Source organism: Ischnura elegans, chromosome 9, assembly GCF_921293095.1.
Source record: "Ischnura elegans chromosome 9, ioIscEleg1.1, whole genome shotgun sequence".
Taxonomy (NCBI): domain Eukaryota; kingdom Metazoa; phylum Arthropoda; class Insecta; order Odonata; family Coenagrionidae; genus Ischnura; species Ischnura elegans.
The window spans coordinates 8,781,582-8,800,787 of record NC_060254.1 but is presented as its reverse complement, the minus strand read 5'-3'; the positions used below and the strand labels follow the sequence as shown (position 1 = coordinate 8,800,787).

Genomic DNA, 19,206 nt, shown 5'->3' with positions numbered 1-19,206 from the left:
ATAATAAATACTATTTTATGAGAGATCTATTAATGTTTACACCCCCTAAGAACAAGATAAGGCTCGTTAGGCCAATACCTAGCAAATAATAACCATCTAGCACCATCAATTGTATGAGCAAATGGATGATCGTTTTAATCGAGTTTCAACCTTTTCATCGATGGCTTAAAAATACATGAAAATGCATGAAGTTTCGTTAGAATGCCAGCACACTCGCTTATTTTACATTTTCTACTGTAAAAAATTTAACTACACAAAGCTGCCGAAGAGCTAATTTTAACACGTATTTTTTTTTAATCTTTCATCGCAGATTGTTAATGAAACTTAAATACAGACAACAGCGGCGTAACGACACAAAATCAAGCATCACGTAACATCAGTACAAACTTCAGGAGAACGTGAATATGTGGTCGGGGAGAAACTCAAGAGTAAATATCTCTCGCAATCGATGTCCTGCCATCTTCTGTCGAAACGAGAACTTTGGAAAGTCATCACTTGAGGTCCTGGAGATTATGCAACCCTCATCGCGCCTCCCAAAACGGGCAATGCAAACAAACAATTGAAAAGCGATTACAGCAATATTCTCGCCAGCTACCGATCTCTCTCGAGATGCGAAAAAAATCCACAGCGGCAGGTTTGTGACTCCAATTAAGCCACAGAATGCCCCATCATTGATTTGCACATGCGTTAACCATGATTTCGACAGCCCGTACACCATAGGTCACATGGACCACCACGATTCCAGGAAAATTATGACAGGACACATCACATAAATTCAAGATAACTCAAATGCAGGAATGTAACTGTATCATCGTTTACAATTTGGTAATCCATCTTGAGGTTTGAGGAGCAAAAGTGGCTTTTTCCGCAATCAAGTAGTAGAAAAGACAAGGTTCAAACTTTTCTGATTACAGAGAAAGGTATTACCCATCACTGTAAGATACCAGTAAGATGCCTATACACATTCAGGTCTAAACTTGAACAAAACGCGAACGATTTGAACCTCAGATGAAAGCACATGGATGTTCGCCGAATCAAATCGAAGGTTAAAAAATGGCCAAATGAAATAACAAAAAAGAGAGCTGGTGTCATTATATTCTTATCCGACAAAAGCGTGACATAAAAATTGATTTCGGCCGAAAAAAAAAACAAAAAAATTTTTGATAAATTCTTGAAAACGCTATTGCAAAAATATCGCATCTGGGACAAGCCGTAGGAAATAAATTACTTAATCAGAAAACTCGTCAAAAAGATATTGAAATTATTTTATTAACGAAAGTGAATGGCATGTTTTACAGCATGATAATTCACGCTGACTCTCCAACATATTGAGGTGGGTGATTCAATTTCTCAAAAATTAGAAACATTTACAAAGTTACAACACTGGTGGCATTTTTGTCTTTGCAACACGTAACATACGTGATCCTCTTGTAAAACAGTCTAAAAAAATGTATCATTTTCTAAGCGCTTAAATAGGTCGTGTTTGTCGAATCATTTGATAAATGGTGTTCCATACTTCTTTTCTCACATTTATAGAGAGGCAGTTCTGGTCCAAGTACCAAATTTGACGCTTCCATTGCCGCAGAATAGTGCTCGGAAATATAATCCCGCCGCAAGAATTCGTCACTTTTCGCAATGATGGAAGATACATTCATTGAATCAATACGAACCAAAAGATTCATATGCAATATTTACAATAAAAGGACGTCCATTTGAGAACAAAATAAAACTCGGCCATCTGTCGTGCACTCAAAAACGATAACACTGGGAGTCATTCATACACTGAGGGCTTATTGACGGCGTGTTTTTTCCTTGGGAGGATCAGTGACGTATGTGAGCTCGTTGAGGTAGAACCTGAAAAGAGAAGCGAAAGGATAGGCAACATAAGCATTCGTACGTAACAGAGCATTGCATGTCATTAACATGAAAAGAATAAGACACACCTGGGTTACAATAGGGGTGAATTTTTCTCTGAATTTTAAAATTTTCGGACGAATGTTTAATCACCGTGGTCATTTGGAATTTAAGTAGAAGAATAAATAAGATATTCCCACACTTATTTAATATAATTACTGGTATCAACATAAATATATCATCATACAAACTCTGCATGAAAACTCTCAGCATGAATATTAAATGTTAGAGAGTAAGCCAGGGGGTTTTAATCAAAAAACTACATGAAGTAGGTATGTCAACAATAGATATTCTTCGTGCTATTCATGGGCTTCGCGGCATTCAAAAATTTACTTCGCCAACCGTTCTTTAATATGAAACTAAGATATTGTTCTCGAATAAAGAACAAGGCATAAAGAATGACTATAGAGATCCTAAACAAGGAGGATTAGAATAATACTAAATTAGAAATGCAGGATGAGGACTGATGAGGTTATGCAAAGAATTAGAGAAGAGCAAACGAAAGTACAAGTTAATGGAAGAATAAAACTGACATCTGTTTGAGAAGGGAATTATTTTTAAAGGAAAGTACGGAAGGAATGGCAAAAGAAAGGGAGGGGTGGGAGAAAAACAAGATGGCAAATGTTTGAAAATATCAAAGGAAAGAAATGCGCTAAATGAAGAAAAGCGGGAAGGGTAGGGAGAAGAGGAAAATATATTATCTTCCGAGGCGTTCTTGATTCGTTGATCTCTCCATTGTCCAGGTTTTGCTCCCTATTTTTTTTGTTAGGTTGACCGCATTTTCGCTGTTGTACACCAGGTGTCTTCAGGTCGGCATCGTTATTTTCGCCACGTCCATATAGCCCTCGTATAGTAGCAAGGAACTGGGACTCTATAAACGCGGCGAAAATACTGATATCAGTAATTCGATTTGAAGACGCCTGGCTGAATCCAAGCAAAACGTCGTCAACCTAAGAAAAACAACGCGAAGCAAACCCAGAAAATGGAGATATCAGCGAAAGAGGAAAATATTTATATTCCATGGCTGGACCTAAAGATATAATCAAGGCGGTGGTTAGACCCACCGTAAGGCAGTATTGTCCTAATGACGATTTCTTAAAGCTCGCGTAAAAAGGTTAACGTTACCTTCACGAAAAAATTAGGTTGCCTTCTAGGCTGCGCCTTCAATAGTAAGTTCCACAAGATTCTTTTCTTGAAATAAAACATAAAGTGAAGTAAAATCTGATGCTTTCCCGGCGAATATATTCGAAAAAGGCCTTTCGGCCTTCCAGCCGGGTGGTCTCCCTCCCTTCTGCCGACGTTTCGGAACACGAGTCGGGGCCCTGATGATGGAACCCGACTTGTGTTCCGAAACGTGGGCAGAATGGAAGGACACCAGCCGGCTGGAAGCCCGAATAGCCTTTTTCGAAAACATAAGGTGATCAGCAGCTGCTTATTCGATTCAATTTCCTTTGCGAAGCAATTGAAATTCTATTTGAAGAATTCATGGAGGACATTTAGAAGAAAACACCTGAATCAGCAGGTGCGAGTAGACAAAAGTACAACAAAATTATGAAGCAGAAAACAATGTGCTTTCGCGATGTTAGCGAAGGTTGTAAATTCAAACGTTATATTAGATTACCAGTTGGGAGCATCTTCGCAGTCAAAGTTGTAATTCCAGTCGCATATTCTGTACTGTTGGTTGAAGGCTGTGTCATTTGCGCAAATGTATGGGATACGGCGGCCATCTTCGTCGCACATGTGGAATATTTGGCAACCGTGCTCGACATCAGCGTAAAATCCCACAGCTTTGTCGCCGCAGTCGAAGGTGAAGGTGACATTGGGGAATTCTTCCCATCTTTTGGCCTGAGGATAACAGAATATTAACACAAGCATGCATATTAGTAGTCAGTTGTTTAACGCGCAAAAATGCAAAGTATAGATAAAATAATTTAAACTGGGTTAAATTATACTTAACTTATATGATAAATTTCAGCGACTAATTACAGTCCTAACACAGTCACGACATAGTCCTAACAACATATTTTTGTATTTTCTAAAATTATGGCTAGGATAATGTGTGCAATAATTTCCGATGATTATATTTAGTTCAAATAGATCCATTAAAATGTCACAGCGTATCGTGAAAGTATTATTGTTAAATACTATAATTGTAAACATCATGACCTCATATAAAGCCCGAAATGAATCATACCACTAAATACACCAAGAAAGACCAAATTACTAAAAACATATTTAATATCCTAACGAAAAATAAGTGAGGTTTTTGACAATGTTGACTACGTAAGGAAATTTATATGGTATCATTTTTAAATCGAAAATTAATTAGCGGTTTCGCAAAAAATCTAATTATTGTGATAGAAGAACACAGAATTTGTAATTTTCCGCACCTTGATTCATATAACACCTTCATATGTGTTAACGAATAAGCACCATTCTCAACGTTGAATGGCGGTTATTCGCTGAAAACAAGATCTGTTTAAATTTGATCAACGCGTGGAAATTTGAAAAAAATATTTGAGTTCTTTAGTGTGAATAATTCCACCAAACCTAACCACATTTTATTATTTAAATAAATTAATAAAATAAACGTTGCACTCCTTGAAAACGTTAAGAACAATATTTTATACCCCGACCAGTTAATGCACCCAAACCTCAACAATACATTGTAACTAATATAAGATAATCACTTATTTAGGAATTACACTTCACAAGGATAGTTTGGCCCCGTAACATTTCCACAAATGTTATCAATAATAATAATAATAACAATCATAAGTTTGCTCACCCTGTGAAGCACTGCTGGTTTGGAGTATACGTACGCCAGCACTGAAAATGAAATTTTAATCATGCAATAAAAAAAACGAAAATTGTACAATATCAGCCATAACTTATCACATAATAACGTCAGGAATTGCATTGTAAACAAATAAATATTAGTATGAAAGTACTAAAAGCTGCATAAGATGTAAATAATTGGAGAATAGAGTGAAAACCTAGATACATACCCGCTATTAAGGAAAACAATGCCACTCGCCTTAACATTCTTGACTTTTATGTATTCTTCCTAAAAATACAAAAGAAAAGAAACGACTGTTAGTTATATTTCGTAATAAGTTTATTTTTTATTTTATTTATTTATTTTAGAAATGCATTAATAAGTAAAGTATGTTAAGTCTGGAAACTTTTTAATACAATGTGACTGAGCATATGCTCAAAACAAGGTTTATTGACAAATATTTCTTCAACTAAATATTTTTGGTCTTTCTAACCATAATATTTTTCCCTACAGAAGAAATCACACAGTCAAATAAAGGCCAAACGAAGTTATATTCACCGAATAAATGATCACAGTTTGCATACAGCACATTAAATATTCCACTCCAATTGGAATTGACTTTTGTATGTATCAAAAGAGCTTAATTCCCATTATTGTGAAAGAATAAATAACCCTTCAGTTATCTCGATTGTCCCGAGAAACTAAGTACATCTGAAGAATTTCTGTGAGAAACAAATTAATTATTTACGACCGATCACTGCGGCAGTGATAGGGTTATGATGCCCGCCCACCGTTGCCAAATCCCTTTCTTCAAAATCAAATCTTCTCATCCGTTGGCCTGAAGATTTGAGAATATCAACACATGAGTGCATATTAGTAACAAGCTGCGGAGATATCTAACAGCATTTTCGTCGTGAACTCCTCCCCGTCTCTATAATCGCAAGCATCAGTCGTTAAAGTCTCCACGAGGAGACAGAGCATAATTCTGCCCGAATTATTGCATCCTTCACCTCTAGACATTTTTGATTAGCCGCAGATATTTGCGATGTCTAGAAAAATGAACGATGCATTGGAGCATTTGAATTCCGGTTGCTATGCACTGCGCGCTGAGACAGTAGATGCCAATCCGGGACTCCCAAGAACGACCGATTCCCACGTATTTAAATGGGCCAAATACTACAGTGAGAAAGTTGATAATGAGGTGCAAAAGCTATCGTATGGGATCCAATTAATTGATCTTCCAAGTCCCATTCTCATTCAGATTGAGAGCGAAATTTCAAAGTTGCGGAATTCTTATTTATTTAAGCGTAGCGCCCTTCTCAAGATGGCCTGATGCGCAATATCTACTCTTATCTTGGGGAAGGAATATCAGAATTCCACTGTTCAGAGCTCAGTGAGTGCTAACGAAGTCAATGACGAATATACAACTACCTATTGTGAGAGAATTGATTAGTTTGTGAATTGATAGCGGCATGCAAAAAACGCGCTTGCGCCTGTAAAGCCGTAAATAACAGTAATTCCCTGTTTGAATATTAGTTGAAAAAAAAACAAGAAAAGTTAATTAGAAATCGTACCATCATGACCAAAGACTTTCAGCGATAAACAGCTAACAAGTGACTGTGATTGGCGATCGGTATTTACTGCGAAACCAATCAAACTAGTCAGAGCCCACATAAACTGTGCTCGATAGTACGTATTCAGATAAAAACTTGGCTATACATTCTATCTTAAACTGGTGGCGAACTTAGCCAACAAAATTTCGGTATCAACTAAATTACCATTCGGTAGGAAATTCGAGGAATATTCCTGTTTAAGCTTCTAATCCCAGAATCTAATTTTTGCTTTCAAATTAATCGAACAAGAAAAATAAACACAAGAAGTTATATAAAAGGTTAGGAGAAGAAAAGGACATTCTTTTTCTGACCTGACGACAGTGAATTTGCACACATCGGTGTAGTAGAAATAATAATAGAACTGATGGGATGATAGAACTCTGATAGATAGATAGAATATAGAAAAAATATATAGAATTCTGCAACTTTGAAATCTCGTTCTCAATCTGGACGAGAATGCGACTTGGAAAATCAATTAATTGGATCCCATACGATAGCTTTTGCACCTCGTTATGAACTTTCTCAAAATAGTATTTGGCATAGTATCCCATTTAAATACGTGAGAATCGGGCGTTTTTGGAAGACGATAGAACTATCATGGGATGGGAAGATTTTGATGACTATAGTACTCAAATCATAGGATTGAAATATTAAGGGGATGACGATGATCGACGTGATCGAACAGAACCAATTACATGCAGTTACGACATCTGCCGCTCGTCCCAAAGGTACGACCTCAACTGGATTCCTTCCTTCTCATTCCAATCCATCAGCCTCCTCCTCCTCCCCGAGGCCTCGGATCCCGTTTACCCTCTACACTGAAATGGAGAGAAAGCACTTTCTCCTCGGCAGAGAGGCATAATCCACCAGCCCACGCCGTCCCTTTGACATCCCATCTTCACTTCCATCCCCCATCCAACTCTCTCCGACAATCTCAGCCTCCCGATAAAGAAGAAGAATCCTTTCCCCAGATGAACGCTGTAACTCGCGTATAAGGCGACATGACTTAAGCGTCACGCGAGGAAAAGTCCGCGACTCCAGTTCCTCTCTCGGAAGAAGCACAAACCATTCATTACGTGGAATTTTTCAATACCTCACTTCAGCAGATAACCGATTGCGTATTCTTTCGCAAAAGGAGTGACTCTAATAAGGATGAGCAACTTAATGGGCTGGTCAGTTGTCTTTCCGCGATTTCGGGTACACGGGAATAAACAAATTCATTGCAATACAGAATGCTTGTACTTCTCCGTCTCGAAATATTTTATGAATAATTCTTCGTAAAGATATAAAAATAATTCTTCTCGAAATTATAGTTTTCTAATAATAAAAAAAATCAAGTTTGTCACGGGAAAAAATTCCTGTGTTCGGAGAATCGAACCACAGACTTTTGTCTTATCGGGGTACTGCGCAAACATCTACGCTATTCAGGTTCCTTGATTTGATAACTAGTGTGGAATCTGGATAGTTTTTTTCGTGGTGTGCGCAATGGCTCGGAAAATAAAAGGTTCGCGGTTGGATTCGCGGATGAGGAGAATATTTCTGAATTCAATGATCGACAGGGGAGTTGATGGAATAACTGAAATAAATTCATGTTTTAATAACAAAACGGATTAATTTATTTTCTTAAGCCTCATCCCCTCTTAGAAATATGAGTAAGCAAATGTCCACGGGAAATTCAGAAGATTATAAAGGGCTAAGGGATGCCCTGCGACAGCAGAATGAAATAATATTAATTAGGTGAGAAAAATTTTACTAGAGCATGACATCAAATTCGGACCTCTGGACTAATAAAGTCGATATGCATATTTTAAATAAACAGAGAAATTGAATTTTCTCTAAAGAATTAACCCTCCAATTTTGTTCCTACTGAAATCACTGATCGATGAGGGAGTTGAAGGAATTGCTCAAATGTGTATTTTTTTCAATTACAAAACCCAATAATGAATGTTCTTAAGCCTCATCTTTTGGTTCCGAGAAAAATCATTCAAATGGAGTTCAGCGACATTTCATTTCAGTAGAGTTAAAGAAAGATTTGAATATATTTTATTTTGTTTTGATATATACTTAGTTTTTCTTCCCGCGTTTATTGATGTTAAAATTTCCCAGGTCACGTGATACACATATTTACCGAAGCGTGCTAGCTACACGCCTTCTACGTTATGATAATTAAGAAAATATCAGAACTCTAGAAAATGAGGCTAAGATAATTTCCGAAAACCAATCAATCCTTAAAGAATTATAATATAAAATTTAATTCTGAGGAGTTAGCAATATTGCGAAACGTCTTACATTAATAAAATAAAACTGTCGTCAAATTAAGACGATAATTATGGAACGTAAATAACAAAGTGGTGGCTTATTGCTGGAGCATTGATAATACCGGTCCAAACACCTATGGTCCATACCTCGTTTCAGAGTGGGACGTTTTATTATCTTTCGAAGTCCACGTTAGCAAAACCTATGTCATTAATTTTGGAAATGTTTTCAGAAAGACATGAATTAGTAAACACCACATGCACTTCAACTCCTGGAAGTGATGGACCAACTCGGTCGTTTCAGTGATTTCGATTTCCGTTCACCATTCACTTGAGTGAGCCAATCGCGACTGGTCTATCGTCGGTCACGACCGATATCAATCTCGACCTATGTCAGTCACTACCTTCATCGGTCACTAACTGTGCTTGTATTTCATAAATATACATTCTGCATTGAACTCCACCATTAGTTATTTAATACCATAATTGAAAAAATCACGATCGTACGAGGTGTTCCATCTTTTTTATTCTAATCTTATGAGATAATTGCTGAATGAAAGAGATTCATTTTTCCTCGTGAATTATCTTTCCTTTAGGAGCTAAGAAATTCTTGCATTGAACTGCGATTTCAGATCTTGGTGGACGTCCCAAATTCTCTCTATCTAGTTCCAGAGAGACACCGCCGTTCTACGGCTGCAACTGGGTCGAAGCTTCATCAAATGTTTCCCGGAGACTTTATAATTGACTGACAGAAAGTCGACCGTGCTCACGTGAGTTTATTCCAATGCCGATCTCAGCTTTCTGATGGGAAAGAGTCCCGTGGGAAAATCTTTCAGAGCAGTCATAAATTCATTCCAGCCTCGATTCTGCTTTAAAAATAAGTAAGTAGGTACTCGCAATTGAGAAAATATTATTTCATTAGCTCGGTCAAGTCTGTGGTGAAATCGAACCTTCCCTCGCTGGACTTACATTCTGTGCAATGAAGGTAATGCAAGACTGCTTCCACAGAAGCATATAGTTGACCACTGTTTCAAGAATGGAAAAATTTTCAGAGTTCGATTAGCTTCTTCAATTTAAAAAAAATCTTTACTCAATTAATTGTAAAAGATAACATCCGCAGCTAATGACTGATGCACAATTACTACGAATACTAGAACCGAAATTGTATCTATTTGTATTATCCGTGGGCTTCTAGAAAAATACTCTCCGATTTGATAGCGTGTTTTTTCTTGTTACCTTCAGCAATCTACCGTTGTTCTTTAGAGTTTCAGTTCACTAATAGAGGAAATAAATATCACAAAACTGAAACTATGAAGAAATTAATCAAGTATTCAATGCATGAAGTACAGTATTGAAAAATGACAGGAACTGATTGGTTATGTCCACCATTTCATATAAAATATTAAGACGGGTTTCTACATATTCAAAGGAGACAGAAACAATGTTATCCTATAACATAATGATGAAAAGCAGTTTTAGACTTCACGTAGCATTTTAGGTTCGTAAATACACAGCGATCAATGTCATTCTAATTTTATCTGCGTTCATTTACGTAATATTTTACACCTAAGAGAAGAGTAGCGTTATGAGCTATTGACGTCCCCAATTTCGCATTTAAAAAAGACATAGGGAAGGATGGCATTGTTCACGCCCGCGAGTAAAATGCTATTTCTTTGCATTATGACTTTGGTTATGGATCGCAATGGAAGAGCGAAAGAATTCAGCAACTGGACAGTTCACAAGAGCCCAAGCAAATGTCAGTGGCGGATACATATGGGGGGCGCTCGCCCCCCCCACTTGCGGGGCCTCCGCATTGCCTAACATTGCAGAACCACAATTGTAACTTTTTTATTTCATAGGATGGCATTGTCTTGTCAGTATTTCTACCGATTTGATCGATAGATTTTTCTTCCTCGTAGGAAAATCTACTAAAATTGGTAGCATATTAATTGCGTAAGCTTGGTTTCGCTGATGGTAGGACCTGCCCGCCTTGTGACGGTGCAGGATTCCTCGTTCCCTCCCTTCCTTCCCCCGTCCTTCCCCAGGAGGCGTCGTCGGGCTCCTATCGCGGCGGCGCCTCCTTCCTTGTTCCTTCCAGTCCTCCCCCTTCTGTGGTGCAGAGGTGATAAGCTAACGCTTCAGACCTCGGCCCAGGAGAGTAACCCCGCGAGCCCGCCCAAGGGTTTCGTATCCATTGTCTTGTCAGTATTATAATTTCAAATAAAACTTTCTTAACCTTTGCATGTGACTTAATTATTTGTCATTACAAATAAGGTAAGAGTATCTCAAGATATATTTTACGCTCCCCTCTTGAGTTTCTTCTGTATCCGCCACTGACAACAGTTGGCTACAGTTAATGCACTTAAATAGATCCTTAAAGTGATTTGAAGCTTTTGAGAAAATACGAAAAAGGTATGTGAAAAGTCGTGAATGGAGAGTGGCGTTTAGGGTGGCGGAAATGTGCAAGAATGAGTGAGAGTTGTCACCATGTGAATGTGGAGGCAAGGAAATGGGAAATGAACGAAGCGGACGGGGAAGAGGGAATTGTGGGTGGGGAGGAGAGGAAGGCTCAGGAGGAAACGGAGAGGGTTTGGTTGGAAAGGGCGCTAACACTGTAGTAATGGGCAATGTAGTTCTCATGAGAGAATCTTTCACCAATCTCCACTTCAATCGATTGAACTATTCAGTTTGAGTGGGTCGCCTATTACTAGGGATTGTCTCCATTTTTCTAATTAATATTTTATGAGGAGACGAAAGAAGTAATAATATAGTATTAAAATATATACGCTCCCTTAAATAATGATGCTTCTCCCTTCCCGTGATCAGTAAAATATTTTCTGAACAATATTTCCAGGAATACAGATCTCTAAATTGTTTTTTAATTATAAAATATTTAGAGTTTCACAACTTTATACTCCCATTATCAAGGCTTTCATGCGTAAACAACTCTTTCCATGGAAACCTTGACAATGGAAAAATAAAGGAACGAAACGTTGGCTTAACTATTTTACAGTAATAAAAAAAGAGGTCAATGAGAAAACATTCTATTGCACTTATAAAATTATTATTTACAATCGAAATAACACCATGAAAAGAAACGATGTCACTAAATTCAGTAAATCAGGCCCAACGTAACTCATCACGTGATCTCGGATTTCGCCATCCAAGATTGATCCAAAACGCTGTTGACGATAATCACTCTTATAATAATTGTTTACAATGAGGTTCCCGATAAAGCAAACTAAACCCGTGGATTTTTGGTGATAAAAATAGATTCAGGTTGAACAAAAGGTCGTGATATAACTTTAAAGAGATTTTTTCTGCCTTAATCTGGTGGAATCCTAACACATAAGCAGATTAAAAGTATTATTTGGAAAATTTGCAGTATCTTTTAATGCACTAATTTAACCACATGGCTTCTTTCGTACAGCAATCCTCACTTCGGTGAATACGCTTCATCAATAGCGACCCGAAATGAATGAGTTCGTATTCTTTTTCCACGGGCAGTAGGAGAGAGTCCTTCTCTTTCATTATAGGCGGAGTAAGTGTCCATTAGTCACAAATTCTGGGATGACGCAACCTCGTTTCCATCGTTATCGGATGGCTCTCTCGACGAATTCAACACCCCACCCCCACCGAAACTTTCACCTATCAACTGTGTGGGATGAGCAGAAATATTATACAGAAGAGAAATAAATACATAAACACGATGCCGTAACCTCAAGCATTCATAAAACCTAACCGATACGCATTTTTTTTAAAGAAGAGTGGGAGAAAGCGAGAGTGTTTTTTTTTCTCTCCCTAAAATCCTGAGACTCGTCAAGTTGATGAATATGGCCTCTTCAATTTGAATCCCCACCACCGGACCAGACCCATGATTTCGGACGCCACGAGCCGCAGGCGGGGACGAAACACTCATGGCGTTCACGATGATTGACACTAAAAAGAGGCAGGTAACGTCGACAAACGAAGTTTACGCCAATTTCAAGAAGGTTTCAAAATAGTCTCTTCTAATTACACACCAATCGACAGGTGCACTAAGATTTCTATGATATACTTCCTGGAAATTACACTTGGGAAACAAAATTTGAGCATTGGCTCATGAAGTGGGTATGATGCCTAAGCAAAGGAGATGTGTTAAAGACAACTACAATATAAATTTCCATGCGTGAATAAAATTGATACAAAGTTCGCAATTCTATAACCAGAATGATAATTTTTTATTATTACAACTACCCTTAATTTTGAAGAAAGATCTGAGGTTTTCCCGGCGTATGATGATGTTGAAGTTATTTCGGGTTTCCCACCGGATGAGGTTCTCCATCTCTGCCGACGTTTCGATCGTCCATCGTCATCAGGGCTTGATGACGATAGACGACACGACCATCGAAACGTCGGCAGAGATGGAGAACCTCATCCGGTGGGAAACCCGAAATACCTTCAACATCCCTAAATTTTGATTTAGCAGCGAATAACTGCAGGATGAATTTAAATTGCGAAATTTATTTAATAATTGCGTCATAGTTGGCTCATATAACTGAACAAAGATTTTTTTAACGTAAGCATTGAATTTTGCTAAAGTTTGAAAAATCTAACATTACCCGTTACCATCAATGGACGTAATCTATGAATGCGATTCAGTTAACACCTCCTTAAATATATGAAAAGTATTTTAAAGTTTTTTTTATTACGTAAATGATTTTTGATCGGTCACTATGGAGAAGTAGAGGCGGAGAAAGCTGGAGTGTTTTTTTATGCCTCTAATCCCCGTCCAGATGATGAATAAGCTTCCTTCCAATGAATTCATCCCGTTGGACTCATCTTTACGGGCGCCGCTAACCGCAGGCTATGTTGGCTTCGCTCGTGACGGCTATGATAATTGACACTTTGGGGCACGCATCTTCCGAGAGGCGCCACGTCCGAAACACCATCTCACCCCCTAGGCCATTCTGTGACGTTCTCTCTCTCTTCTCCAAAATCCAGAGATTACGAAGGCGATGATGTTGCACACACATACTCACGCATGGTATACATAGCGAGCTTTCTCCTTCAATGCGCAACTTTTCTCTCGACTTTATGTCACACGACTTGCACGGTTTTCTACTTGCCTGCGTCATTGTTGAAAGCGCAAATACGGAAGTTACTCGGAAAAGATGAAAATATGGAGAGTAAAGAAGTGAAAGTAACTAAGTTACTGAACAAGAACTGATTTTTAGAGATATTTTAACAGGGCTCATACCGATTTTACATTTAAATTTACCTGAATGTTCCCTAACTCCAAGTCCAGATTGTTTTTTAATTTCCCTGACTTCGTTTTAAAGGTTAAGTAGTCATACTCGGGGATTTCGTGGAAAAATGCAGCTAGGTATGTCTTGAAATAAAGCGGAGTAATAGGAAATAGGATATTTAATAGCAGTGGAGATTAGCTCAAGTGGCGGAGAGTGGTCCCCATTCCACCCAACATGGGCAGTGGCAAAACACCCGTCTCGTCACTACAACTCAGCGACCCTCCGTGCGTCCAACCAAAAATTTCATCTCTTAACTGCACCTCTGGAGTTTTCCACTGGCCGTAATCTAATTTCCTTGGCATTTCCCTGATTTACAGTCTCAGTTTTCATTCCACTGACATTAAACTGACCGGTATTCACCCTGATTTGCTAGCAATGGTAACAAAATCATAAAAGCATAACTTCGTTTGCATATACATGTAAAATAATCTTCACCTTCTTAAAACTTGTGGCTCACTCGCTCTATTTAAGCATCCACCATTGCGAAAAATACAAAATAATATTCACTAGTAATTTTCTCGTTGATTTTTCACGATAATCTTTACTTTGAACCGATTTCCATCTCGCTCTCTGCATGCCATGTCAATTTTGGCAGTGTATTTTAAAATAATCTTGGGGTACTTTGAAGTCTAATTTATTTTGCTCAAATAATTGGTGATTTGGAGATCATGATAAAAAATGTCCCCAAACCATTGCACAAAATTATCATTTCACCTCCATTCATATTTAAATTTTCCCCAACTCCTCAAATTAAAATAATGTTTCATACATCAACTATCAATTTTGATAGAAAATGTAAAAAAATAAGTAACTTAGGAAAAATGTATTTTGGAATCGCAACAAAACATCCAGGTTGATATAAAAATTAAAATTATTCTAGATAATTAAATTAAAATACCGTGAGGATACACCAGGATCTCTTTTAGACAGTAATTATGAATGAAATAACTTACGATCTTGCTTTCCTGAATAGATTACCATCACTCCCCAAAATTTACTGACGATTCATCCTACTTCGGCAAACATAATTTCCATCCAAATATGAAAGTAGGACCATGCACCAGATTAAGTTAATTCCGCTAAATAAACATAAATATTTCATGTAGAAAATTTAGGGAAGATTTATATCATTCCCGTGCGTTATACCTCCACTATCGGAGTCGTTCTCTTTACCAGCCGGAATTACTTTTTTCACATATCAAAACAGTGGACGACCCCGATGATTTGGGAAGATAAAACAGTTGGCACGTGGTCCTATAGACGATGAATAATGTAACATTTCTCTCCTTTTCAATTCCTCACCAAAGCTTATCTCCTGTTCAACTTTGATACCAGTGAAAGTTTCCTCGGACACGCTTTTCACCAAAATACGATCTGTTTTTTCGCATTTTTATCCCGAAATTAGCGAAATTTTTAAATTATCACACTCAATTCCCTCGTCTGAATAAAATGCATTAAAATTCTGTAACAAAATCACTGGACCTTACTTTCAAGAATATAGATATTATCTTTGGCAGATGCATTTCCTCTACGTAAGTGAATAAAGCTGACGAACCAGATGACTCAGCGAAAAACCAAATTGATACTTGCGTGATAATCCGAATTAAATAAATACGCATTTTCCACCGATTTCGTTAACGTTTCCTCTTTTTCCCTTGTTTTCATCCTCACCAACCTCGTCTCTTATTCGCGTACAGCTCAGAGCTTACCACCTGTATGCGATGACTTTGCAAAACTAAACCTATTCAAACCCTAAATTCCACTCTCTAAAAACGGAAAAGCAAGATCTTGAAAGTTAAACCATATCCTAAGGTAGAATTTGAATCTATGAATTTTACACCGATGGAGGAATTCGCCTAGAATAAAATTATTTTGCTCAGCCGGGATTCGAGCCCAGATCTCTCCATTGCCAATCGGATCTGTTACCCGTGATAGTCCATCGTCTTCCAAAGTGAACTTCAGATATCCGGTTTCGCATTCCGGCTTACACAAATATCATATCATGGCAAACTTCATCCTCAGTGTATGTTTGTTCCTTTGCGCATGACTACGTGCGAAGCCACTTTTATCAAAGTCAATCCTTTTATTTAGTCTCCTTCACACAGTAATCTAGTATGTGCAAAATCCGAACTGTGCATTTATATTTTTACGATAGAATTGTTTACGACATTCTCGAGACCTACAGTATATATCCACATGAATTAGACGTTTGAAATAGATCCAGACGACAATCCTTTTCCTAGCGTGCACTACGAATAGTTCCCGACGGTACGCTATCACTCCTTTGGAGACGAACCTTGCGAAATGAGGACTCCTTTGGTGCTCCTAGTGGGGTGGTGCTCTTATCCTGCGTGCTCAGCTAATCCTCCAACAGGGTCCTCCAACTGCAAGCGAACAACTGTGCAAGCCACACCAATCGACTCCTTCAGTCCTCTCGCTCCAAAAAAACCCGTCAAGATGCTTCGTGGGGCGACGCCGACTTCCCTTTTATACCCACCACGCAAACTTGAGGTCCTACAACCAACCCCACTCCTCCGGTCACGAAGTCCAACCCCTCTATAAAGCACCACCCCCCACCACTTTCCTAACACCCTTTCCCTTTCCTACTCCTCTCCTCCCCCACCACCAACACCGCCACCTTCTGGTACCCTCTGTGCGAGCGGAGAGAAGTCTTTTCCCAAACCCCACCCCCTCTGCCCTCGTCTCCTCCCTCCTCCAGCAGCATCCCACACCAAGAGAGGAGGAAGATTCACTCTCGCCTTCGACGAGAATTCTCTCCCCCTTCCATTTCCTCCCACACGCCTCCTCCTCCCCCCCCCCCTTCCGAGAACACCCCGCGATGCTCACAGCCACCAGCATCTCCAATCGGGCCAATGGGAAAGGACACGGCATGCCGCACGCCCAGGCATGCCTCACGAGTGCACGCGAGGAGACCACTTCATGAACGCACTTTAAACGCCTCCACAGTCCATCTATTTAGACATTCAGCAACGATGCATGCGGCCTTCGAAAGATTTCGAAGTAAATGGTATTGCGATAAAGAATAGGTATCAATCCTTGACGCCACTAAACTCCAGCACACTTGCAGGGTTAGGTTTGAACCGCTTCGCATGGAGAATGCAATATCATGAACGCACCTAATATTCTCCGTGGACTATCTCTTTCGACATTCGGTAACTGTGCTGCGTAGCAACGCAGGCGGCATTGAGCTTAAAAACTTTGCCTATGGTTTTGGATACATAGAATTTCAATAGATAATTGGTGTCTATTCAATTGCCATCAAGTGACTCAAATCGATGGGAGAGGACTAGACAAGGCAGAAATTCCTACAACCCCATAGACATGTCACGACAATATGCGAACTTAACAGTCTCTTCATTCCACCTTTTTCGGCAAATTCTGTCGAGAACTTTAGCGACTATTTTACCGGTTAAAGGTAGGCTTACATGGAGTTTATTTTTCGAGTCAGCTGGGCTAGCCCACTCTGAACCTATCTTAATTCACAATTGGGCCTACTACCTTTCATTCCGTCCCTCAATCCTATTCTCATCCTTCCTCTCCCTCGATTACCAATATAGTTCTACCCTCTAACGCTATTTTCAACATCCCCTCCCCGCTAAGCACTAACTCCATCCACTCCTTCTGTCTCCTTCGTATCTCATCTAAAAGGTGCATCTCCTCACCTACCATGCCCAGCACTTCGTCGTTCCTCCTCCTCTCCGTCCACTTCACCCTCTCCATTCTTCTCCACACCCACATCTCAAACGCCTCCTTTTTCTCCTCGTCCTTTTCTCTTAGTGGACATTTTCCTGAAAGTGCTACAACCCAGATCAATGTTTTCACCAACCTTTTCTTTATAATCTTGCATAATGATCCTCTCATCAGATCTATCCTATTCTTGAACGCCTATTTTTCCAATGCATTTATATTCCTCGTATCCCTGCTGCTGGACACTGATCTGCTTGTTGGTCACACACAAACAAGGTTTATATCCAGCATAATCACAAGCCGTATCTGCTTTCAATACTTGCATCCCAGGTAAACTATAATATAACTCCCATAATTTCGCTTCTACGATATAATTCTGCAAAGAAAATGACACTAATACTTTCTTTGGCACATTAGCGAATACAGAAAAAACTCAAGGGATGGCGCAAAAGATATCTAGAGCTACCTTCACTTTCATCGTAATAAAAAATTAATCAAGCCATGTGCGAAGCTGAAGAAAGATTTATTTAAACTCATTTTACACGTATGTAATTGTAAGATACAAAGAAGTTACAATTGTGCTTCTACAATGTTCGGCAATGCGGGCGGCCCCGCAAGGGGGTGCGCGCGCCCCATGCGCCCCCCCCCCCCCATTTGTATCCGCCAATGCTTTGGCATAACTTATAAGATATAATGATAAGAAAGAGACAGAGGTGATTACTTCACTCGTCGAGGCACGAAATGCTCATAAGCACACTTTAAGTCCTTCTTGCATAATACCGTTCGACATGACTCAATCGCATCCATGAGGAATTCCAACCATACGGCAATGAAAGGTATCGTTTAAAATCATGTCTGCCTAAATCACATCGTAGCAATATAGCATATTTTGAGGATATTGTCAAAAACAGCTATCCTGACTGTCACCGTGAGGTAAAACATGATCAATACAATTAATAAAAACTGAATTACATCTGAAATCATTGAAATTCAAATTAGCATTCTGAAGCAAATAATTAGAATCCATCGTAAACGTAAGCTATATGTAAGTTTTTATCAACTTACACTGTATTGGCTACCAATTGAATGATAGAATCTGAAACAGAATAATAATATGTGCCCTACACCTGAAAAATCTGAAGTCCTGGGTTTGATGCACGATATATGGGCTTTCTTATGATTACGACTATGTACATAGTGAATTCTGAACGCAGCAGGAAAGGTATAACCTCATATTACGTCTGCAACAAATTTTTTACGCGTCTAAATTAAAATTTCACTTCTCTTGCATGGTTCTTTCGTGTGCGCTTGTGAATTTTGCAGCCATTGAAATCAAAACAGTTGATTATTCATACTGAGAGGAAGGTGACGAAGAGAACAAGATTTTTAAAAATAGTACAACTTGGAGACACTGTACCCTCCACACCATATATACTGAAAATTAACTAGCGTGTTTGCTAAACTAACGTTTCAAAATGATATCTGCTTCATTATTTGGGACAGATAGTTTTCTATATAGACAGATGGCTGGAGAAAAAAATTAAACGAAACACATATAGCGTGAGTTAAACAAGCCGAAGGGAAGATATTTTAGGTCTGACAAACATATGCAGTCTTCGATTACCGGAGAGACTAAATCCCACCTTGCC

General features: G+C 38.8%; 1 protein-coding gene across 1 annotated transcript; it reads right to left on the bottom strand.

The window, feature by feature from the left end:
• Positions 1-1,251: 1,251 nt before the first annotated feature.
• LOC124165899 (U-scoloptoxin(01)-Er1a-like) lies at positions 1,252-16,337 on the bottom strand. The gene is made up of 5 exons (XM_046543438.1): positions 16,146-16,337; positions 4,923-4,981; positions 4,703-4,743; positions 3,536-3,759; positions 1,252-1,854 (listed from the first exon to the last, which is right to left on the bottom strand). Exons 2-5 carry the CDS (start codon positions 4,957-4,959, stop codon positions 1,791-1,793), a joined length of 366 nt encoding a protein of 121 aa, XP_046399394.1. The 5' UTR covers positions 4,960-4,981; positions 16,146-16,337; the 3' UTR covers positions 1,252-1,790.
• Between the last annotated feature and the right edge of the window lie 2,869 nt (positions 16,338-19,206).